The 20,161-nt window shown below is 38.2% G+C and overlaps 1 protein-coding gene across 2 annotated transcripts in view; it reads right to left on the reverse strand.

Annotated features, from left to right (window-relative positions):
• ctnna2 (catenin (cadherin-associated protein), alpha 2) overlaps positions 1 to 20,161 on the reverse strand; it is a 352,125-nt gene that overhangs the window by 88,410 nt on the left and 243,554 nt on the right. For both annotated transcript variants that reach the window (XM_059337500.1, XM_059337510.1), the window contains 2 exons: positions 16,692 to 16,772; positions 959 to 1,111 (listed from right to left, as the gene is read on the reverse strand). In XM_059337500.1, the coding sequence (XP_059193483.1) occupies positions 959 to 1,111; positions 16,692 to 16,772 (234 nt within the window). The remainder of the gene's footprint in view (positions 1 to 958; positions 1,112 to 16,691; positions 16,773 to 20,161) is intronic.

Genomic DNA, 20,161 nt, shown 5'->3' on the forward strand with positions numbered 1-20,161 from the left:
AACTGTATTAGCAAGTCGAAACTGTTATTCAGGACTGCCTACATTAGACTTGTAAGGTTGAACTGTGATTACCCATTTGCATCACCAGAATCTTACAGAAAGAAAAGGAAAAAAAAGCTCATAGGTCTATTTTCCAGCTGCAAGCAGTAACATCAGTCTAAGTGGCTGAGCTTTGCATGCTGAGCTGCACGCCGAGCAGTTATTTCTAAAATTAAAATAAAAGTCAATGATGGTTGAAGCTTCAAGTTGTGGTTTGCAGTCTGATTTCAGCATCAAATGTCTGCACACGCAGTTAAAAAGGAGAGCACGTTTAGCAGCGAGATGTACCTCCATTCAGCTAACTTACCACATTGCAAATAATTTAATAACAGCTCCCGCACTGTCTGGGAGAAAAGCTATTTGTATGGCATTCAACCAGTGAAAGCAAGAATGTGCATATAAGATCAGTGCAGAATCCCAGAAGAAGTGTGTGAGTGTGTGTGTGTGTGTGTGTGTGTGTACGTACGTGTGTGTACGTGTGTGTATCTTAAAAGGTGTAAAGATTTTCAGAGTCTACATGGGCATAAATTACTGCTTTACGGTTTAATACATTTGTTATTTAAATATTCAGCAGGAATGTTCTACTGCAGTTTATTTAATTGTGATTAAATAATACCAGTTTCTAGTTTGTTTTGATCTAATTTGCAATATGTATATTTTTAATATGTACATTTAAGCGCTCAACATGCAGTGTGGTCTGTTTTTCTCTCCTTTTTAATGAGGGAGGTTTGTAATTCTCAGTAAGGGCAATTCCTCTGTGGGCGAGCTGAAATCTTAATTCTAGGCACCGTTATCGTTACCTGCATTGCTCGTATATTTGCACATTACTTGCACACAACTCTTTACGTTCTGAACTGGCGAGTAAAAATAAATATATGTAGGAATGAGCATGTGCCCCCATGTATAATTCATCACTGACCTCCACCAGCTTGTTAGCATGTTCACGGAACACCTGGGCGTACTCTTTGACCTCCTTCTCGTTTCCACTCTTCGCCGCCTCGATGAGCACCAACAGGGGGACGTTGGTTTCCAGGAAGGAGTCTGAGATGTGGTCCATCACTGCCTTTCTTAACTACAATACAGAAGCGGAGAGAGAGATGGAGAAGAGGTCATGTAATTAATATCACTGCAGATGACTTCACTGTATTACGTTCGGCAATGATTACATATCACTTAGCATTGTGATGAATATGATGTAGCAACGTAATGGGGTGAAAGGACTGACGGAGAGAGGCAAAGAAGAAGGGAGAGTGAAGAAAAAGGAAGAGAACTCTCAACGGGCAGGAGTGTAAATTGCTTGTAAGGTGTCATTTTTCCCATAAGACCTTTTACTGGAGCAGACTTTGCGACTTATATCTTTGTTTATGGAATCGTTTTGAACCATACTGGCAGGGGACTGGTTGTTTTATAAGACAGTAAATGGACACTGATGCTCCTCACTGGGATATGTGATGAGATGCCAGAGGGAACAGTATAAAAAACACAACAGACAAGCCCTTAATCTTACACAAAGAGAGAGTTAGTCACATGAGACAAGAAGTGGGACAGACTGGAATGCACTATAGGGACACAAGGTGGATTGCTACACATGTAGCATCCCCATTCATTTGTTAGGGGTAAATTTGCAGTCTCACAGCTTCCATTAAAGATGAATTTGTTCTAATTACCCGCACTAATAATATCCAATCGTATGACATTTTTGGAACATATAAAACAAGTGGCATAGACACTGTGCCATTATCTACAGGTTTGTGGACTAGGGGTTTAAAACCTTGAGTTTGGCAATATGGTCAGCTGGATTTTCATTTTAAAGCCAGAAGTGAGCAGATTTGGATAGGATGGCGGAGCTTTAGTTAGAAGATGTGATGATGAAGATGAAGAAGACACTAAACAGCTTGGTTAACAATGTCCATCTGTAGTTCAAAATTGAAAAAGTAATTTTTCGGCGACCAAAACATTACGATTAAGTTTCATGAACTGAAAAAACACAAATTCTACACTGTTGCCCATAAAATTGGAATGATTTTGTTTTCAGGCACAATCCTCTGTAAATTGTGGTTTCATTTTCATTGTGATATGCTTGTAAGGGATTGATTAATACAATTTTGAGAATATGTACACTTTATCTGTCAAGAATAAATCACATTGCTACAATCATTTCATGAGGCAACAATTTTTTCATTCCAACTTTATGGGTAACCATTTATACCAAGAAGACACAGTGCTCTGTGGTAGCGACCTAGCAGTCACAAGGTAATTATGCCCTATAGCATGCCCTGCTTTACCGTCTAATACACTCCAAATGTGACCATAATTTGGAAAATGAACATCATGCTGTATTAAAGAAGACTTGAAACTAGTGTTTAAGACCATAAACTCATTGTCAAGTTTGCTGAGGTAATAAATCAAGTCAGAGTAGGATCACTTTCTCATAAACTTTATATATATATATGTATATATATTTGAACTTTTTTTTACAACTAGTTGAGTCGCCCTCTGCTGGCCATTAGAAAGAATACTGGTTTAAGGCACATCCGCATTGGCTTCACTTTTCAGGTCCAAAGACTGCCACTGTGTGTTACTTTACAATTTAAAGAGTGGACCCAATACATAATTAGTTATGCAATGAATTAGTTAGTTGTGCTGTGTTAGTAAAATAGCACTTACTTAATTTCTTTAACCTCAAAATCACAAGCAATGCCAGATTCAGTGACACAAGTAAGGGCAATACAAACTAAAACAGCATACATTGTATGAACATCACACAAAATTATCTCCCGGTTGGTTCAGTTATCACTTCCATGCACATTTAAATGATGACATTAGAGTGAAAAGTGTTTAATTAACAACATGGATGACAGAGATTTGTTTGATTTTTCAAGTCATCCTCTATAATTAAATAATAAAGCAAACACTGTGACCATGTTCCTGAATTAAAAATGTTTAAGCAGCAAGGGAGATGTTAGAGAGGGCTAATAGCTGTGACTGACAAGGAAAAATTCATTTTATGAAAAAGAAAATCATATGTAAGTCTGTCAATCGCACTTAAATAACCTGCAGCAATTACAAACTTAATTGCCAGTCTACAGAGTGGAGGAGAACAATAGTGAATTATGCCTTCCTAGGGGTAGATAATCCATCACTATTGCCTCGGGAGAGAGAATAGATTTGGCCAGTCTAGTGGACATGACAGTTCTGCAAATGCTGTAAACAATCTGAAGCCCACACTCTCTATAAGAACTCGTTTATCCAGAACTCTGTAATCCTGGATCACTGATTTGATGAGATGTGTACTAAGATTCAATGCAGGACCAAAACATCGTGCAGTTCTCAAAGTCTGATAAACTTTGATATTTTTCAATTGTGAATATTGCATCTTTTTCACTCAGCAGAGAACAGACTTGCATCACTGCAATTGTGTAACCTTGCCATCTTGTCACCTGGTTGGAAAGGTGGGGAATCAGGGGAGATAAAAATCTTGCATTGCCAGAACTATCTTCACACTATGTTAGCGCTGGTGCAGCACTGGATAAAGTTGTGACAGAACACACTATCACTCTGGGAAAGGTGAAAAAAATATTGGGCTGTTTGTCGGCCTTTGCTGTGATTTCTTCACCAGCATTCTGACTGCAGTAAATGCAGTAATGGAGAGGAATGCGGTATGTTGTTGATTTGCATTTTTATGTGGGAAATTAATTGCCTTACCCAAAAAAATCACTTTGCCATATATTAATACTTCATACTAATTCTAATCAGGTTTTGAGTGTGGAAACTGACAAAGTTAAGAATACTTAGAGGTGTATTCATAATAAATTGCACAAACAAAAATGAATAGCTGTAATGAATTGTCACAGCAGTAAAGATATCAATATAAACTATTGGATCTCCGATCAGGAAGATAATAAGCAATGTGATTCTGATTTTGTCACACCTTGTATTATTTTAGGTATAGTGCATTTATTATTTGCACACTAACAAATATGTTTGGTGAAATTGGCACACAGTAGACCACAAGAATGCCAGTGACTGGTTGGTGGAACCTATCCTATCAGGCCATGCACATTCAAACCAGCCTGGTCTCCCATCATAAATGACCATATAGGTTGTTTGAACAGGCAGCAAAATGCGACACATATTTATATTCTAGACTGATCTCCCCCGGCCTCTATCAGGCATAGTTGTAGAAATTGTCGGTGATGCAAAGTTAAAATGGTAAAATTTGCACTCTGGGCGGCTGGGAGAGGAGCTGTATGGGTCTAACAATTGTTGGACTTTCACCCAGGAGAACGGGGTTCGTGTCCCATGTGAAAAACCAAAGTAAACTATGTGATTGAAACATCACCGAACTTACATGCCTCACACTTTTTACATAACTATGTCACTTCCGGTAGTCAAGTCATCCTCGTAACTACTTCACTTACGGCATTTATGTACATTTATTTGCTTTTTATTTGCTAAGCAGTGGTTTTGTAGCCTAAACGGCATCCTTTTTACAAACGCAAACCGTTTGTGTATGTATAATCACGTGTGTCCACTCTGCTGTGTAGAGTCTGTACCACGGAATGCTCATATGGGTCATTTTGACGCTGATATGGGTGGGTATGGGAGGTATTAATAAACAACCTATTCTATCATTGAGGTTGGAGATTTTGTTGATTTAAACAGACTATGATAGCATACTATGTATCTCTGCCTAGTCAACCACAACCTGTTTGGATTAAGTGTGAAATTAAACATTTCAAGAAAGGTAGTATTTTCAAAAAAGAATTGAAGGGACTGATCTGAGTGTGGAACTATTTTGTTGACATCTACTAGGCAGAAAGATTCCTGTAAGTTGTGATTGTTGTTACTGAGAAGCTATCACAAGTTGATGGCACGTACAAGCGCATATGCATATGATAAGTGTGAGAGAGCACCAGGCCTCAGGATACTCATGAATGCCCAACAGTGAAACCGATTCTGACGGTAGGTTTGAGTGGAGAAATGATGCAGACGAGTGATTTCCCAAGTCAGAGTCTCTCCTGCACCATCAGCATTCTAATGCCCACACACCACTCCCACAGAAATCCATCTTCAATCTTTCAGATCTCACCTCCCTCCATGCTCCACCCCCACCGTCTCCCCTCTAACACTCCCTCTGTATTTCACTAACACTTAAAGGAAATAGACCTAGAATTCCAATAGATAGCGAAGCCTCTGCTCATTATAAGTTAGTGGGGCAGCTATTTTTCTCCCCAGTCGTGCAGTGCCACAATGGATTCCAGCTCTGAATGCATGGGGTTTTTGTTTTAAATATTCATATTTGAGGCTTTTTTTTCAAAATGTTATGGGTGTTGCTATTATATCCTGGGTTTCATTTGTGGCAATGCATTTTTTTTCCAGAATTGCTCTTGGCAGGATGAAGGTTGAAGAGACATGTTACAAATCAAATATAGCAGTGAGCCAAGACTACTGTACTGACAGATATGCAGATAGGCAGGATATAGAAATACAGGCTGTGTGGCCAAATGTATGTAGACAGACTTGAGCTCTACATGCTAATGCCAACGTGCATAATCAAGCTCCATGAGGTGATGTGGAAAGGTACTTTTTTTAAAACTTTGAAGCACAGGGAATGAAATGAAATTGTTTTTTTGAGTGTGGTGTTTGCTCCTGCCTGGATGCAGCCCTGACCTCAACCCCTTCCAAGATGAATTGGAAGATCAACTGCAAGCCAGGCCTTTTCACCCAACATCACTGCTGAACCTCACCATGCCGTGGCTGAATGGGAGAAAATCCCTCCAGAATCTTGTAAAATCTTATGGAAAGCCACCTGAGAAGATTGGAGGCTGTTAGACCAGCATATTAATGCCTATGGTGTTGCAATGAGATCAAATTTTGGCAAAATGTTCAGATATCTCCATACTTTGTTTAAACACCTACACACTTGTGCCATACAGTGAAGCTAAATATGTACATATATGTTATAATGCATCCTAGACATAAAGCAGCATTGCAGAGGCATTTGAATGATCCTGGTTCAATTAGTCACTTGAAGTGAGAGTGAATAAATGAAGGAATAAATAAATGAATATGTTATGTTCCTTAATGGAAAATAGTGTAATTACACCTCCACTTATCCCTCCATCATGCCTCCCATCCTTTACATCTATTTACTCTTACCATCCAAAGAGTTGGAAAAGCTAACATTAACTGCATTGAATCCCACCTGAAGTGGCTAACAAGAAGCTCTGTGCAATAATTAAGATGATGCATATGCATAACAAAACTTGACAGACGAATATCTGTGTTGCTCACTGATAAGTAGGAGAGCTGTGTGATCTTCAAAGATGAGATTAGCATTAATTTGGGCACATTTTCTTTTTAATGGGGGAAACGTTTGCATTTTGAGGGATTAGACACCTGCTCGGTCACAAAAACAGATGCATGAGGGGAAACTGTTGCAAATGTCCCCTATGATCAGTCAGAGTCAAAAAGTAATAAATAAATTAATGTAGAGGAATATTGTGTGCACACGTGCATTAAGAGACAACTCGACTTGTTTACAGCTCAGTAGAGTCTCTGGTAATAGAGTGCTGGAACTCATTCCTTGTAAGGACCACTTCTGAGTTTTGGTCACATGAGGACCCTTACTTCTTACTGTGTACTACGCACTCCTGCATAACTGCATCTCTTTGTAGTCTCATATAACTAGCTTGATGCTAAGATAATAACACTGGAATTGCCTTTGATATTCCTTTACATTATGCAATTTAATCATATTGTAAGTTGGTTTCATAGTAGCATGTATTCAATATTATATATTATAATAATATTATTTTTGTACATTTTAAATTGTCTAATAGCTTAGTAAAACGTCTGTATTAGCCAAATATACCTATTTATTTACAAATTGTAGAAATGTATGACACATGTGGCCTAATGCAATGAATGAAATGCATACAACAATGTATTTTAAGTGGGATATATTACCAAGATTACTGGCACCTTTTTGGTCCACTTACGGCTGTGGTCGTAACAAGTGGAAACCATTTGTTTGAACTTGAAGAGGGAAACTGCTGAGTTTCTGTATGTTTACAGTTGCACTTTTGGTTTCTGTTATGTTTCACTTGTGATTCTGAACACATAGCATTGGGTACCTTGGGGTCAGCACAGGAAAGTTTCTTATTAAAATGTCAAGAGCAATCACAGCGTAAACGGCTGGAGTCACGGCTGAGGGGAAACAGCCTGAGCAAATCAAAAATTAAGTAATAGCTCTCATATATGATATCTATCAGGGAGCATGGGAAGATGATTAGTGAGAGGAGAGTGGAGAAATGAAAGGGGGGAAGAGGGACTGACTCATCATCAACCGTCTAAGGACAAACACATTACATACCTCATCTCAGAGCCTTCATTTAATGTGTTCTGCAAAATAAAACACTAGCCAGGGGAATCCAGTTTTCGAAACAAGGACAGGGTACATAAATGGTGCTTTTACACTGAAGTGATTTGTTCCCAAAGGACAACTGGCAATGGCAAATATTGTTTATGATGTTGTGATCATTGATCAGCCACATCTACTGCAGTTTTTTCTTAATCAAGAGGGAATTCTGATGATCTGATAGAAATCCGTAATTGAGTGTGCCCTTTCAAGTACGTATTGAATTGTAAGTAACCGCACTCATTGACCACTTCCACTGACTACAATCACATGTAAGAAAATGGGGGGAAAAAACAAATCAGTGTTTGTGGTGGCAGGCAGAGTTCTGGCAGCAACGCTTCCTTCAGGACAAAAGCCAGGGATTATCTGACTGTTTAACACCAATAGAGGTAGCAGAGCATTCACTGGGCAGTGATTTATCAGTGAGACACCCTGCTCAAGCTTCAGGGCTGCTTTTCTCACTGACTGACCAAGCCTTTAGGAAGGTGTTGCCAGCCTTTTTTCTGCCAAGGTACGTATCCCAAGTTAGAAAACGCTAACCATTAACCGCTAAACAATTATAACATACTTCACACATTTTTAACTGTTTAAATGTGCATAATTTACTGGAATTGTGAATCTTGAGCTTGTCTTGATGAACAAATAATTTGCTGGGCTGTCATGGTTAGCACTGCAACTCACAGCAAGAGGGTCACCGGTTCGAAATCTGGCTTGCAGCTCTTTTTCACACAGTCCACCAGCTTATATGTTTAATTCAAGACTGAAGGCGTGAATGGTTGTCTAACTTTATGTGTCAGTTCTGTGATAGTCTGGTGACCTGTCCAGGGTGTACCCCGCCTCTTGCCCAATGTCAGCTGGGATTGGCTCCAGCCCCCCGTGAATGAATGATGACAAGCCTTATCTATTTTCTGTCTGACAAAAGAGTTGTGTGAGCAAGCTTATTCTGTATTGACACATACAGCTTTGCCTGCTATCGGACCACAATCCTGATTCCACAGAACTTGGGTTGCTCAGTAAAATGTAAATATTAACCTTACATAGTGTGAAGATAGTTCTGGCAATGCAAGGTTGTTTTTTTTTTATCTTCCCTGATTCCCCACCTTTCCCACCAGTTGACAAGATAGCAAGTTGCACTGATGCAAGTCTGTTCTCTGCTGAGTGAAAAAGATACAATATACACAATTGAAAATGAAGTATTCAAACTGATACACTTTTGTTTTGGTAAATATTTTATATGTAAAAATTTACAAAAACAAGTTTATCAGTGTGAAAATTAAATCTATTCTCTTTGCATTGTATTATAATATTAATATTAAAATTAATATATTTTATTATTAGAATTGGGTTTTATTTTTTTTTTTAGTATAATGTTATTATTGTGATTTAGTTACATCTACATATTATGGCCTTACAAAGTGAAACAGAGAACTTGTTAGCAAAAAGTTGCTTATTTACACAATGAGAAGATGGGACAATTAGCATTCATTAGGAGTCATGTCTTTGGCTAGTGAGAAAATGTAAATCCAATTTGCTCTATAGCTTTGTTTTTTGTTTCTAACAACTGTTGAGGGAATTATTTGTCTCTTTAGCTGCTGAATGCTCTACACTGGTCACTTTATCTTTGTGCTGCGTGGTGCTGACAGCTAGCACACTCGTTGTATGCGCCTAAATAGCTCTCTGCTGCTGGAATTGATGCTGATGAGAGCAGCAAGAACGAACCATAACAGCAAAGTTGCCAGTTGTAAAACCAAATCAATGAGCTGAAACACTCCGTAAGGCTGAGAGGAACTGCAGGGGCGTGTATTAATGTTCTGTGGGTTTGTTTTTATGAGCAACTCCTGACAAGTATTCATGTGAACAATTTTTAATATAGTTAGTAAGTCTAGCTTTCATGTGCTGTTTCCAAAGATGGGTGTGTATTTTCCCGTGCCTTTTCCAGAATAACGGGGAAATTGCGATAATAAAGCTAATGAAGCTTTATTGCACAGCTTGAAAACATTTTGCAGGAAAAGATGTGGATAAGGATTTACAGATTTTCTTGAATTGTTATTCTAAACAAAGAGTTGCAGCTGACAAGTTCTATGGCAGCTGTTCCTCCTTAACATGATAACCCTCAACAATTAAAAACAGCTGTACTAATCAACAAACTAATGGCAGGAATGGAAATGATTTCAACATCCCAAAGCAGAAAGAAAGGGAGAGAAAGAGAGGAAAAATACGTGAGGCATTTGTGCTATAGGGAATCCTGGAATCAGCCATCAGTCAAAATACAGCCCAGAGAGATGACTTGACAGATGCATTCATTACAGACGGGCTGACAGGGGGTAGAACACATGGCTCATTTCCAACAACTTTGTCGGCTAAGTTACCTTGTGAATACCAATTAAAGAGTGAAGGGAAAAAAATAAATATGAATTATGCTATAGTTCAAAGGTATTAGGTTATTTTTTTGTTTCATTTACCCATAATCTTTTTATCTCTCATATAGAAATGTCTTCTTCTTTGTTGCACTTACACTCTGGATTACGGTCATGGTTTTAAAAACAAAAGAAAGGTTTGAAAAGTACAAAAATAACAATGATAAGAAAGTATGCATATGTTGTAGCACTTGTTCTTCATCAACTCTCACTCAAACTGTCAAAAAGGCCCAGAGTCTGAAGCATACTCATGTCTGATGGCAGATATGGATAAAGTGCTCTTTAAAAACTTTTTGTGAATACAGGCATTATAAATGTGGGGTAAATATACCTTTCATACCTCATTCTCTAAATTCATAAACTTATAAAACCAAGGTTTGTTTCTTGTGCAGCATACAAAGACAACAATTTGAATTTTGCTGAGTAATCCTTGTGCTGTAGAACGACATAAATAAACTGTATAACCTTATTTTGAAATTCGGCTACTCAATACCCTTGTCTGTTAAAGAGGCAGCTGAGCCTCTGCTCCAAGAGTTCTCAGCTAAACAACTACTGCATTCCAAAAAACCTTAATTTGAGCAGCACTTAAATTGTACAAAGAAAATGTTATTATTCTTATATCATCAGGCTATTCTGAAAAAACAAATATTGATAATATCTGTCTAACATCCCAAGTGTTCACCTATACAACTGTCTGACTTTCAAGATCATCTTATGACCATGGATGCTATATATTTTTAAATTATTCAGAAAATGGGACTTGAAGTTAAAAAATAGTGTTTTTTTTTATCTCAGGCTCAATAATGCAATTAGTTGTGCCTGAAACAAAATATCATTGGTGTTTATTTTTTGATGAAACCGGCAAAGAAAAGCACATCCACATCTAAATTGGCTGAACTTTAAAAATGGCCACTATCCCGAACAACTTCCAGTTTGGATTGCTAATTTTCAAGCTTGAGTTAGTGGGCTAATTACTGAGCTACGGGATCACTCATTATCTTGCCTTGACATTTAATGCCTGTGATCGGTTAAGACATCTCATCTGGCATATAAAGTTTCTCATGAGAAAATAAGGTCAAAGCTCAGCTGATTTTAAGCAAAACTTGTATTCACTTTGTATTTGCTGCATTGCCATTTCTTTAATCAGTTTGGAAAAAATGACAAAGCATTATAACTCCCGTTCTATGGGCACTTTGGCTCCGCACTGCAAAGGCGCTTCATGGGCTCGTCCACAAATCTCAAGGCAAACTGAAATGTGCATGTCAATGCATAACAAAAAAGAAGTCAATACCATGTGCAGCTCAGGGGCTCTTCTCCAGGAGGTGAGGTGTTTTAGGGGCAACAGTTCAGGATAACCAGTATTTTGTCAGGAGTAGTTTGAGAAAGCTTGATTAGATTATGTTCTGTGGGTGTAAGGTGGAAGAGTATGGGACTGTCAGAGTTAAAATTTTGGCCTTTTAATGCCTGCACTAGTGAGCACAATGCAGTATGCAGTTATGGCAAATAAACCATGGTTATGGTTTATTAAATATGTTAGGAAATATTTTGGACTGAATTAATAAAAAGGCATATGTTAACATTCTACAACTGTAGGTGAACTCTATGAGTAGCAGTAGAAAAAAGTATATTTAGTGAAAGTATATTTAATGACCGTAATCAAATTTTCAATCAAGCTATAAATACATGAATACATTCAAGCAATTGATTTATTCTAAATAGAAAGCTAGCATTAAATTAGTTTACACTATTATTGGATCAACAACAGTGGACTAATATTAGTCACCTTAAATTTTAATACACCTGCATTTCAGTTTCATTTCACCATTCACCTTCAAACTGCACAAATACAATTCAACTAGTGTGAAAGATAATTAAATATTTCTTCAGAACTTCAAAAATTACTTGGCTTGAAAATCAGCCAAAGAAAGGTTACCCTGCAGTGGAGCAGCATTCTGGAATTGAGCTTAGTGCTTGATGCTAAATTTAAAACTGTTGTGCAGTTCAGTAAAAGTACAACATTTGTAATCCCCTATCCCTGAGGTGGATGATGTTATTAATGCTTTTACTTTGTCCTGTTTCTACAACTGTAGTTATATCTGTTCATTCCTGACCAAAAAAAAGAAGGATTTTGAACGATCTGTAAATGTTGCCTGTCTTTAATAGCTGTAATTTCAGAATAGGTTAAAAAATGTGTACCTACATTTTTCAATCATAACTGTTTTCATATACATTTTTCTTAATACTTTTTTGCTTGCCATTCTGTTATTGTTATTGTGCTTTGCTTTTATATTGTGTTATTGTTTCTATATATGACTGCATCATTACGTCAAAATATTTTATCATTCTTTTTGGTTCATGGTTATGTGTTGTTTTGAAAGGCACACTATACTGCATATTACATTCACAAGTACCTTATTATAATCATTATTTTTATTACAATGTGTAGAAGACAAAGGTCACTGCTGCCATTATTACTGCCTACATCCTGGGTCGCCATTAAGAGTCCCCGCTGCTGCCAGCACCACAAGTACAGCAGGAAAGCAGAGAGTCACCTGCTGCTCAAAGCCTGCTCAGGCATGAGGGGCACTCACTTAAAGAGAGGAAGTTTTAGGTACAGACAAACCTAAGCTTTATTGTTTTGATGTGATGTTAAAGGTGATGAAAAGTGCACAGGGGTTGGTTTTCGTTCGTCAGACAGTATAGATGTTAGATGATAGTGCAGCTTTTCTTTTGTTTCTGGCTGGCAGGAACATATGTAAATTTCCATGTGCAGCCCTGCTGAGGGGCATGGCCGAGCTTTCAAGGAGCCTAGGGTGTAGAATTCAGTTTAGTTTTTTATCTTCCTTTTACCTTTTTTTTTAACATTGTGTGTGTGTGTGTGTGTGTGTGTGTGTGTGTGTGTGTGTGTGTGTGTTACATTCTTTGTGCGAATGAACCTAGAACTGCAAAACACACAGGTGGCAGAATGTGATATCTGGTTCATGTTGTGGTGTAAATCTCGATATCAAAGAGAAAGCTGACTGAAGGGGCGTGTCTTTGAATACATATACACCTGGTGATGGAAAGTCTCTCGTCAGGAGATGCAGATGATTGGCATCTATTGTAAATAAAGAGTAACCATGTAATCACTGTGGCTGGAGATGGGAATAACAACAGGTTGCTAAGCTGTAATTTCAGTCATGAAGGTTGGTTCAACATTTACTTGCACGTCCTTCAGTTATCTGGATGGAAAATCAATCAAGTCATGTCGGAAATCAAACATTTTTATAAAAATAATTTGTGCGGTGCAAAATGCTGCATGTTGATGTTGCCCTTCACTGTCTTCGTTTGACTGGGTTGTGTTGTTGAAATGTGCATTTATTAAGGCAACAAAAAAGGGGGTGGGAAGCACATGTTTGACATCTCCCGAATTTGCCCTGGATAATTGACAGCTAAGCATTGTCTTTAGTGTACACAGAAACAACATGAAAGGAAAGACAATGCCGCATTTCTCTGGCGGCGTTGTCACAGGGCTTGTTCCGTCTTACCTGCTCCCATTTCACAAACGCTGTCGCTGTCACTTGTGCTTGTCTCCTCTAATAATTGATCCCCTCCTTTTCACAATGGAGACGGTGGAGAGTGAAATGCTCAGACGCACAATTGTGCTCCTCCCTTCAGGAAGGTCTTGTGTCTCGACACGGCGCCACTGACTAGCTAAACTCATAATTACAGTATCACAGCTCTGTGTAATGCCTGCATGTGTGCTGCGGGTTTGCCCTCCCATCTAAACTCGAAGCTCAAACAGACCGCCCATTCTGTCAAGCCAAACCCTGAGTCAATAGAACATCCTGTCGGAGTGAGTACCGCCTGCCAGACTGCCAGGCAGCCCCACCAAATGCCCAACGGGAGGGTGAGTTATTGCCTCCCATCTGGAATGATCCCCTGGTCTTAAGAGGTCAGGCAGGACACGACCGCAGCTACTCTGTGCAGGTAGTTGCTATTGTCAATTTTGCCAGAGTGCCTCTCTCGCAAGAAAAAAATATCTTGCACTGCATGACAGGAAAGGCTTGTTTGGGAGTGAAACTGTATTCAGGGGCCAAAACTGATGTCCTGATGGTTTATGAATGGGTTTGCTATTTATGGGGCGAGATGCCTGCACAAATGTACTCCAGTCTTTACTAAAAGATGTGTGGTACAATCCATGACAATCTGAGAGTACCTCAGAAGCCTGCTTAAGTGATTCTATTGCACCAACACACGGTTATGTGTGCTCATTAAGTGTCCTCTTTTTTTCAAGCATGGTATCGACATTGTTTCAGCACTGTGAAGCCAGATTAATCTTGTCCTCAGTGAAAATGAAAAATAAATGAATATTGCTTTTGTGCTCTGACGTCGCATGAATCATCTACTTAATCATCAGTATTGGAGGGCAAATTTAGAGAGGATATTTCAGTGCAGCTTCTCCACACAATATTTCGAAATTTGAGAACAGAGAGCGGAGAAGGAATCAATATCACTGAATTCCTGAAATATACGTAATTGTTCGCTGACATTTTTTTTGGCACAGAGCACTTAGATCGCAAATAGCTTACAAATATAATATACACTTGGAGTACTCTCTAATATGTCTTCTCTAAAAGTGAAGAGTTCAAAAAGCATTAAACATACATGTGGTGGCACAGTGTGGATACCTACCAGCAACAACATTCTGGCTTTGAGTCTTGGTACTGGCCCTGTCAGTGTGCTGGTCATATGATGTCTTTCATGTTTGCCCTTCCTGTGCGTGCTCTGACTACATTTCTGGCAGCGGTCATATGTGTTAGTCTGTTTGTTAACCTGGTAACTGGTGACCTGCCAGTGTCACTCAAAGCCCAGTCCCCAGTGAACGTTGAGATTCTTAATAATAAAAGGAATATCAAGCTTTGGTCCTGTGTCTCGCAAATACTCTGATGTTTTATTTGTTGTGGTAAATGTTGTATTGGTATCTGTCTATGTACAATACTTCTGCCAGTGTGAGCAGTGACCGTGAGATCAAAGATGCTATATTATTTGTGATTCTGACAATAGTATATTGTATTGTAATTGTTTTACAAACCCATCAAAATTCACATCAGTCGGAAACAGTATTCCACTGTGTAACCTGTTTGGTAACGCTTTATAATTACCATAATTGATAAATAGTAAATTAATAGTTAACTATATTTGAGTAAATTGTTATTTTACCGTTAACAAGCAATTAAATGATAATTAAGCATGTCTACTAATTATTATATGAATGCTATAAACTATGCCATTTAACAGCTTAATGATGGGCACAATATTCACATTCGTAGTCAACATATAAAGTGCTGTTATACTGTATATAACTACAGCTGTGATGATATACAGTATAATTAGAGCCCTACTATAGGCCTATCAAAGGTCTATCTGTGTATAATGAAGTCCGATATGTGCCGTTATGAAAACTTTTTTTATACAGATATTAATGCAGAAAATGTTGCTTGGCATGATTTAGAAATTGTGTTAGCTATTAATGGTTTTCTTCGTCTTCTTTTTTCGTCAGCAATTGTTTGAAATTGAACAGTAATTATGTTAATTTTGCTATTTTTTATTCCTATTTATTATTTCTTTCTCAGTTATCATTTAGAGAATTGGCTGACAGTGTAATACATTGTTTGTATGATGTATAATAGGGTATAACAATGTTAAATATTGTTAAATAAAGTTTTTTCAGGATACTTTTAGAGAGTGGTTAAAAAGTAGTGCACAAAAAAAGCTACAAAAAAGTACTATATTGGCCACCATATCAGTTATCAATGAATTTTCCCCCTCTAAAATTAGTATAGGCATCGGTATCACAAATCCTGTATCTGTCGGGCTCTAAGTATAACAGCACAACTTCAATTGAGATATTGTTTTTATACCACAGTAATCGGCAAGTAATTAGCTACAGCAGATTATGATACATTTTGTCTTTATGTTTCCATTTATTGTGCAACTAGAGAAACAAGAGTCCTTTTCATCTGTGATTACGATGAGCGAGCAGCTTGATCAAACATTTGCGTTGCTCCATAGTTTCCTTCTCTCCAGCAGCTCAGCTTTTTTAACGGACTAAATATTTTTGACTCTTAGCCAACTCTGATCATTAGCCATAACAAAGTGTTACAAATATCTGGTCTATCTATTTTAACAGCTGCTTTACAATGGATTTTTTAAAGTTTACACATCATTCCATAATCATTAAAAAATACTATATATAGTATAATGTTATAATGCGTGACTGTTAAACAACACAAATTATAGCATTACCACATTATTAATTATGGTTTCATTCTTTGTTAAGTGTCACCACATGTTCCCTAATTAAAATAAACACAGGCACTGTAGTTTTTATTTGATCAGATCCACATATTCTGTTCTCCTGCTCTAAATACCCATTAAAGCACATAATCTACTGCTGAAAATTATCCCCAAGAGAAGCATTGCTTAAAACGACAGTGCCCAGCCATTTTAGTAAATTATTTACCTTTTAAAATCTGAAGCTGTTATTTGTTACCTGTTGGGTTTTTTTTTTGTTTTTGTTTTTTAAAGATTAAGGCCCTCAGCAGGATAGAATAGGTTTGGGGCTGCAGGTGGTGGAAGAAAGTACTCTGAGGTGGACAAAAATGTTGTTGGTATTGGTCTTTTTACAGGTTTTGATAACATTTAAAAAAAAAATAAAAAAAATAGAAGAGAACATCCTCAGCCCTGACCTTTAAAGTGGCTTTATTTCAGAGAAGGTAGATTCGGCGTTTAAAAGGGAGATTGGGATGTAGCATGAGACATGCACTGACCTGTCTGCGCAGGTCTCTGGTCTTTTTGGTCATCTTATCGATGGCTGAGTTCAATGGATCACCTTTCTCTTTCCTGCCAGTCTGTGAAAAGAAACAAAAGCATCATGTTAACACAGTACATGCCATTACAGTCTTATTTTTTTGACTGCCAATATTGCATCACATATTTCACAGTGTACATTTTCCTGTTGGAGTGAACCCCATGGGGTGTATTTAGTGTAGATTGGCCACTCTGTAAATACACTTTGTCACAGAACATGAGTTGACATCGTTCCACGATTAGATCGGAGTCAGTGAGAGCATGACTCAAACAGTTTGGTAAGTAACCTAGCAACTAGCCTGGCAAGTATCAATTTAGTTGCCGCCAATTCCCCCGTGTGCAGCATGTCCTGTCACTGCCAACTCCTACTGGTGACTTTAGGAGGGTGTGTTGACTACCGTGTGCTTCACCTGATACACACAGAGTCACCAACTGCTTCTTTTCACCTGACAGGGGGAGCTCCACTGGGAGAGCAGCATGAAGCTGTTCACTACTCCAGACTTCCCTGCTCTGCAGTTAACATCCCAACTAACCAGTAGGAGTCATTATGGCAGACACTACGGCAGGATCTTGTGCTGTCTTTCAAATAGAAATATTGCTAATTGTGTTCATTGACACTCCAGTCAAAGAAAGAGGCTCCACTATCCACTACACCACCAGGACGTCCAATTTAACACTTACAGGCTCTACTGTTTTTGCTCAGGAACCATGGAGAAGAGTAGGGTGATTTATAATACTCCAGTTATTAGATTCCACTTTTACTATCTAACTTGGGATGGCAGCTTGGCCCGAAGGTTAGAAAGATGCTGTCTGTGTCTTGGAGTGAACCATTTCTGCTCCAGGACACATATAAATGATCTGGTACTCTGATCCCTCTGGGGGAATGCATACGTGTGTCTCAGGCAGTGGTAAAATCCTAATAGTGCTGTACTAAATGTGCTGTGTATGAATAAAGGCTGACTTTTACTGAGATGAATGAAAAGTTTTTCTCACTAATTTATTAAACAGATAGTTGTAACACTTAACAAGTTGCCACAGCGTGATAAAGGATGTTCCGTAATTTCTCCGCAAGGACTTGGGGATTACAGTCGCTGTTACTGTCAGAACAGGACAGAGGTTTAATTGACTGCAGTAAACTGACTGCCTGTATGAAAAACTGTGGAATTTCTGATGCCTTGATTACAAGCAAGGGGCTACACGGTGGTGCACTGGTTAGTACTTCCACCTAACAAGCAAATGGGTCAAGGGTTGCATTTCTCCTTGTGTTTCTTAGGTATAATTGGTGACTCTAAATTGCCTGTAGGACTGAATGAGAGCAGGAATGCTTGTCTGTCTCAATAGCCCCTTTCAGACTGCCTTTTCAAGCTGCAAATATTTACGCCTCTGTGATGTTCCATCTGCAATCTGAACGCCCCAGAGGCATAATGGAAGGATTAAGTGGTACCGGCTCCGTATAGCCTTTTGGTGTAGTAAAAGAGGTGTTAAATTGGCAAGACTGTTCAAAGCGGGATCAATGTGAACCGGCTGAGCCGGCATTACGGAAATTACGTGACATATGTTATTTATGCCACCAACACCCAGGTTATAAGAAAGAAAGTTGACCATATGATCAGAAACACATCTCTCACAACTGGCAGTTCTTACTGTGTCACTGTACACATACTGTTGTCGCTGATTGTATACATACTGTCGTTGCTTACTGTTTATTTACTGTTGTCACTTATTGTACACATACTGTCGTTGCTTACTGTACAAATACTACTGCCTGAAAGGCTCTATGTGTCAGCTCTGTGATCGTCTGGCGATCTGTACTCCGCCTCTCGCACAATGTCAGCTGGGATTGGCTCCGGCCCCCCATGAACCAAGTTCGGATAACTTGTTAAGGATAGTGAATTAATGTTTGATTATGAGGATATAATTATTATGTTAAAAATTGCGGATTAAACCCTTTGATGTATGTCAGATAAGAGAAAGTAAAAGAGTCAAATTATGGGACAACAACAATGATATTAGAAGTGTGAATTGGGACACAGCTAAAGACTATACTCAGAAGTGAAGAATGTGTTACATTTACTGCTATGCTGCTAACCCTCCCTCAGGTCCTCTCAATCAGCTGCTGAATGAAGTCAAATACCACCAAAGTTCAAAATAAAGGTCTATAAACAATCATTCATGTTAATGGCTGCCCTTGTTAAAGGTGTGGCTCATCTCACTTTTAAAAACTGAGCTGTATATATATATATATATATATATATATATATATATATATATATATATATATATATATATATATATATATATATATATATATATATATATATAATTTTAATAAAGGAGAAGTTGTTTTGGACGGTGCATTTCATGTTGTATTCAAATGCCGTGTTTCATTTTAACAAGTTAACACAAAAAGACAAGCAATCAAATCTGCCAATTTAATATCTTCAAGGCACTTGTGGCTTTTTCATTAAAATATTATTTTGCAGAGAGAAAAAAAATGGTTAGCAGGATAATCAACAGATTGTAAGACACAGTGATCTTCTGTCAAAGCAATACCAGCATACAAAATTAGTTGTATCGTTGCCAGGCAACCATCTGACAGTTCTGCCCGGCATAGCATGAAGGCGAAAGACCATAACACTAATCAGATTGTGCAGAAAAACACATACCTGGTGACATGTATTCCCATTCATTCATGCCTGTTGGATCACTAAATGAGAGTTTCTTTAAGACAGGCTGACCACAGAACAACAGGGCTTTAAGTAGAGGAGCTATTTAGTCGTTATCCTGTTTAATGAGACACAAAATGTGGTTGCTTATCTCTGTGTTGCTGCACTATTGTCCTGCCCTTTTGATAATTGAGTGGAACAGAGTGCCTCGTATCTATGTGTCACAAAGAACTAAATGAGACCACATCAAATGCCCACCTCACATTTAACTCACTCCAAGGTTAAAATTGATTGCCACAATCAATGCCTTCGTCACTATCATGCTATAAAATTACTATTTCCACATTAGTTCTGAATATACCTGCTATCATACATATCATATCATAGAGAGCAGCAGAAACAGAGGGCTGCTACTACTGAAAACGCTGGTCCACAACATAGTGACACTGACTACCTGAGCTCTTTCTTTGAGCTTCTATTTGGCTCAGGAAGTACGTGAGCAGTAGCAAAGAACTTTAGTCTGTTGTGGTGCAGCTGTCAGTGAGCAGGCACCACTATTGGAAGTTAAAAACAAGTAGTCCAATCCAACTTTTTCTTCCCTTGACTTACAAAAGACTTAAAATCCAAGGAAATGCCAACTTGAGGACAAACAACATTGCAATCTTTTAGCAATTTTCTTCATTTTGGATTTGTCACACTCTGAGCTCAACATGCGGATATACGTGCTGAGGGGGATTCACATGTGTGCAAGGTCACTGATGTGA

Source organism: Centropristis striata, chromosome 1, assembly GCF_030273125.1.
Source record: "Centropristis striata isolate RG_2023a ecotype Rhode Island chromosome 1, C.striata_1.0, whole genome shotgun sequence".
In the NCBI taxonomy this organism is placed as follows: Eukaryota; Metazoa; Chordata; class Actinopteri; order Perciformes; family Serranidae; genus Centropristis; species Centropristis striata.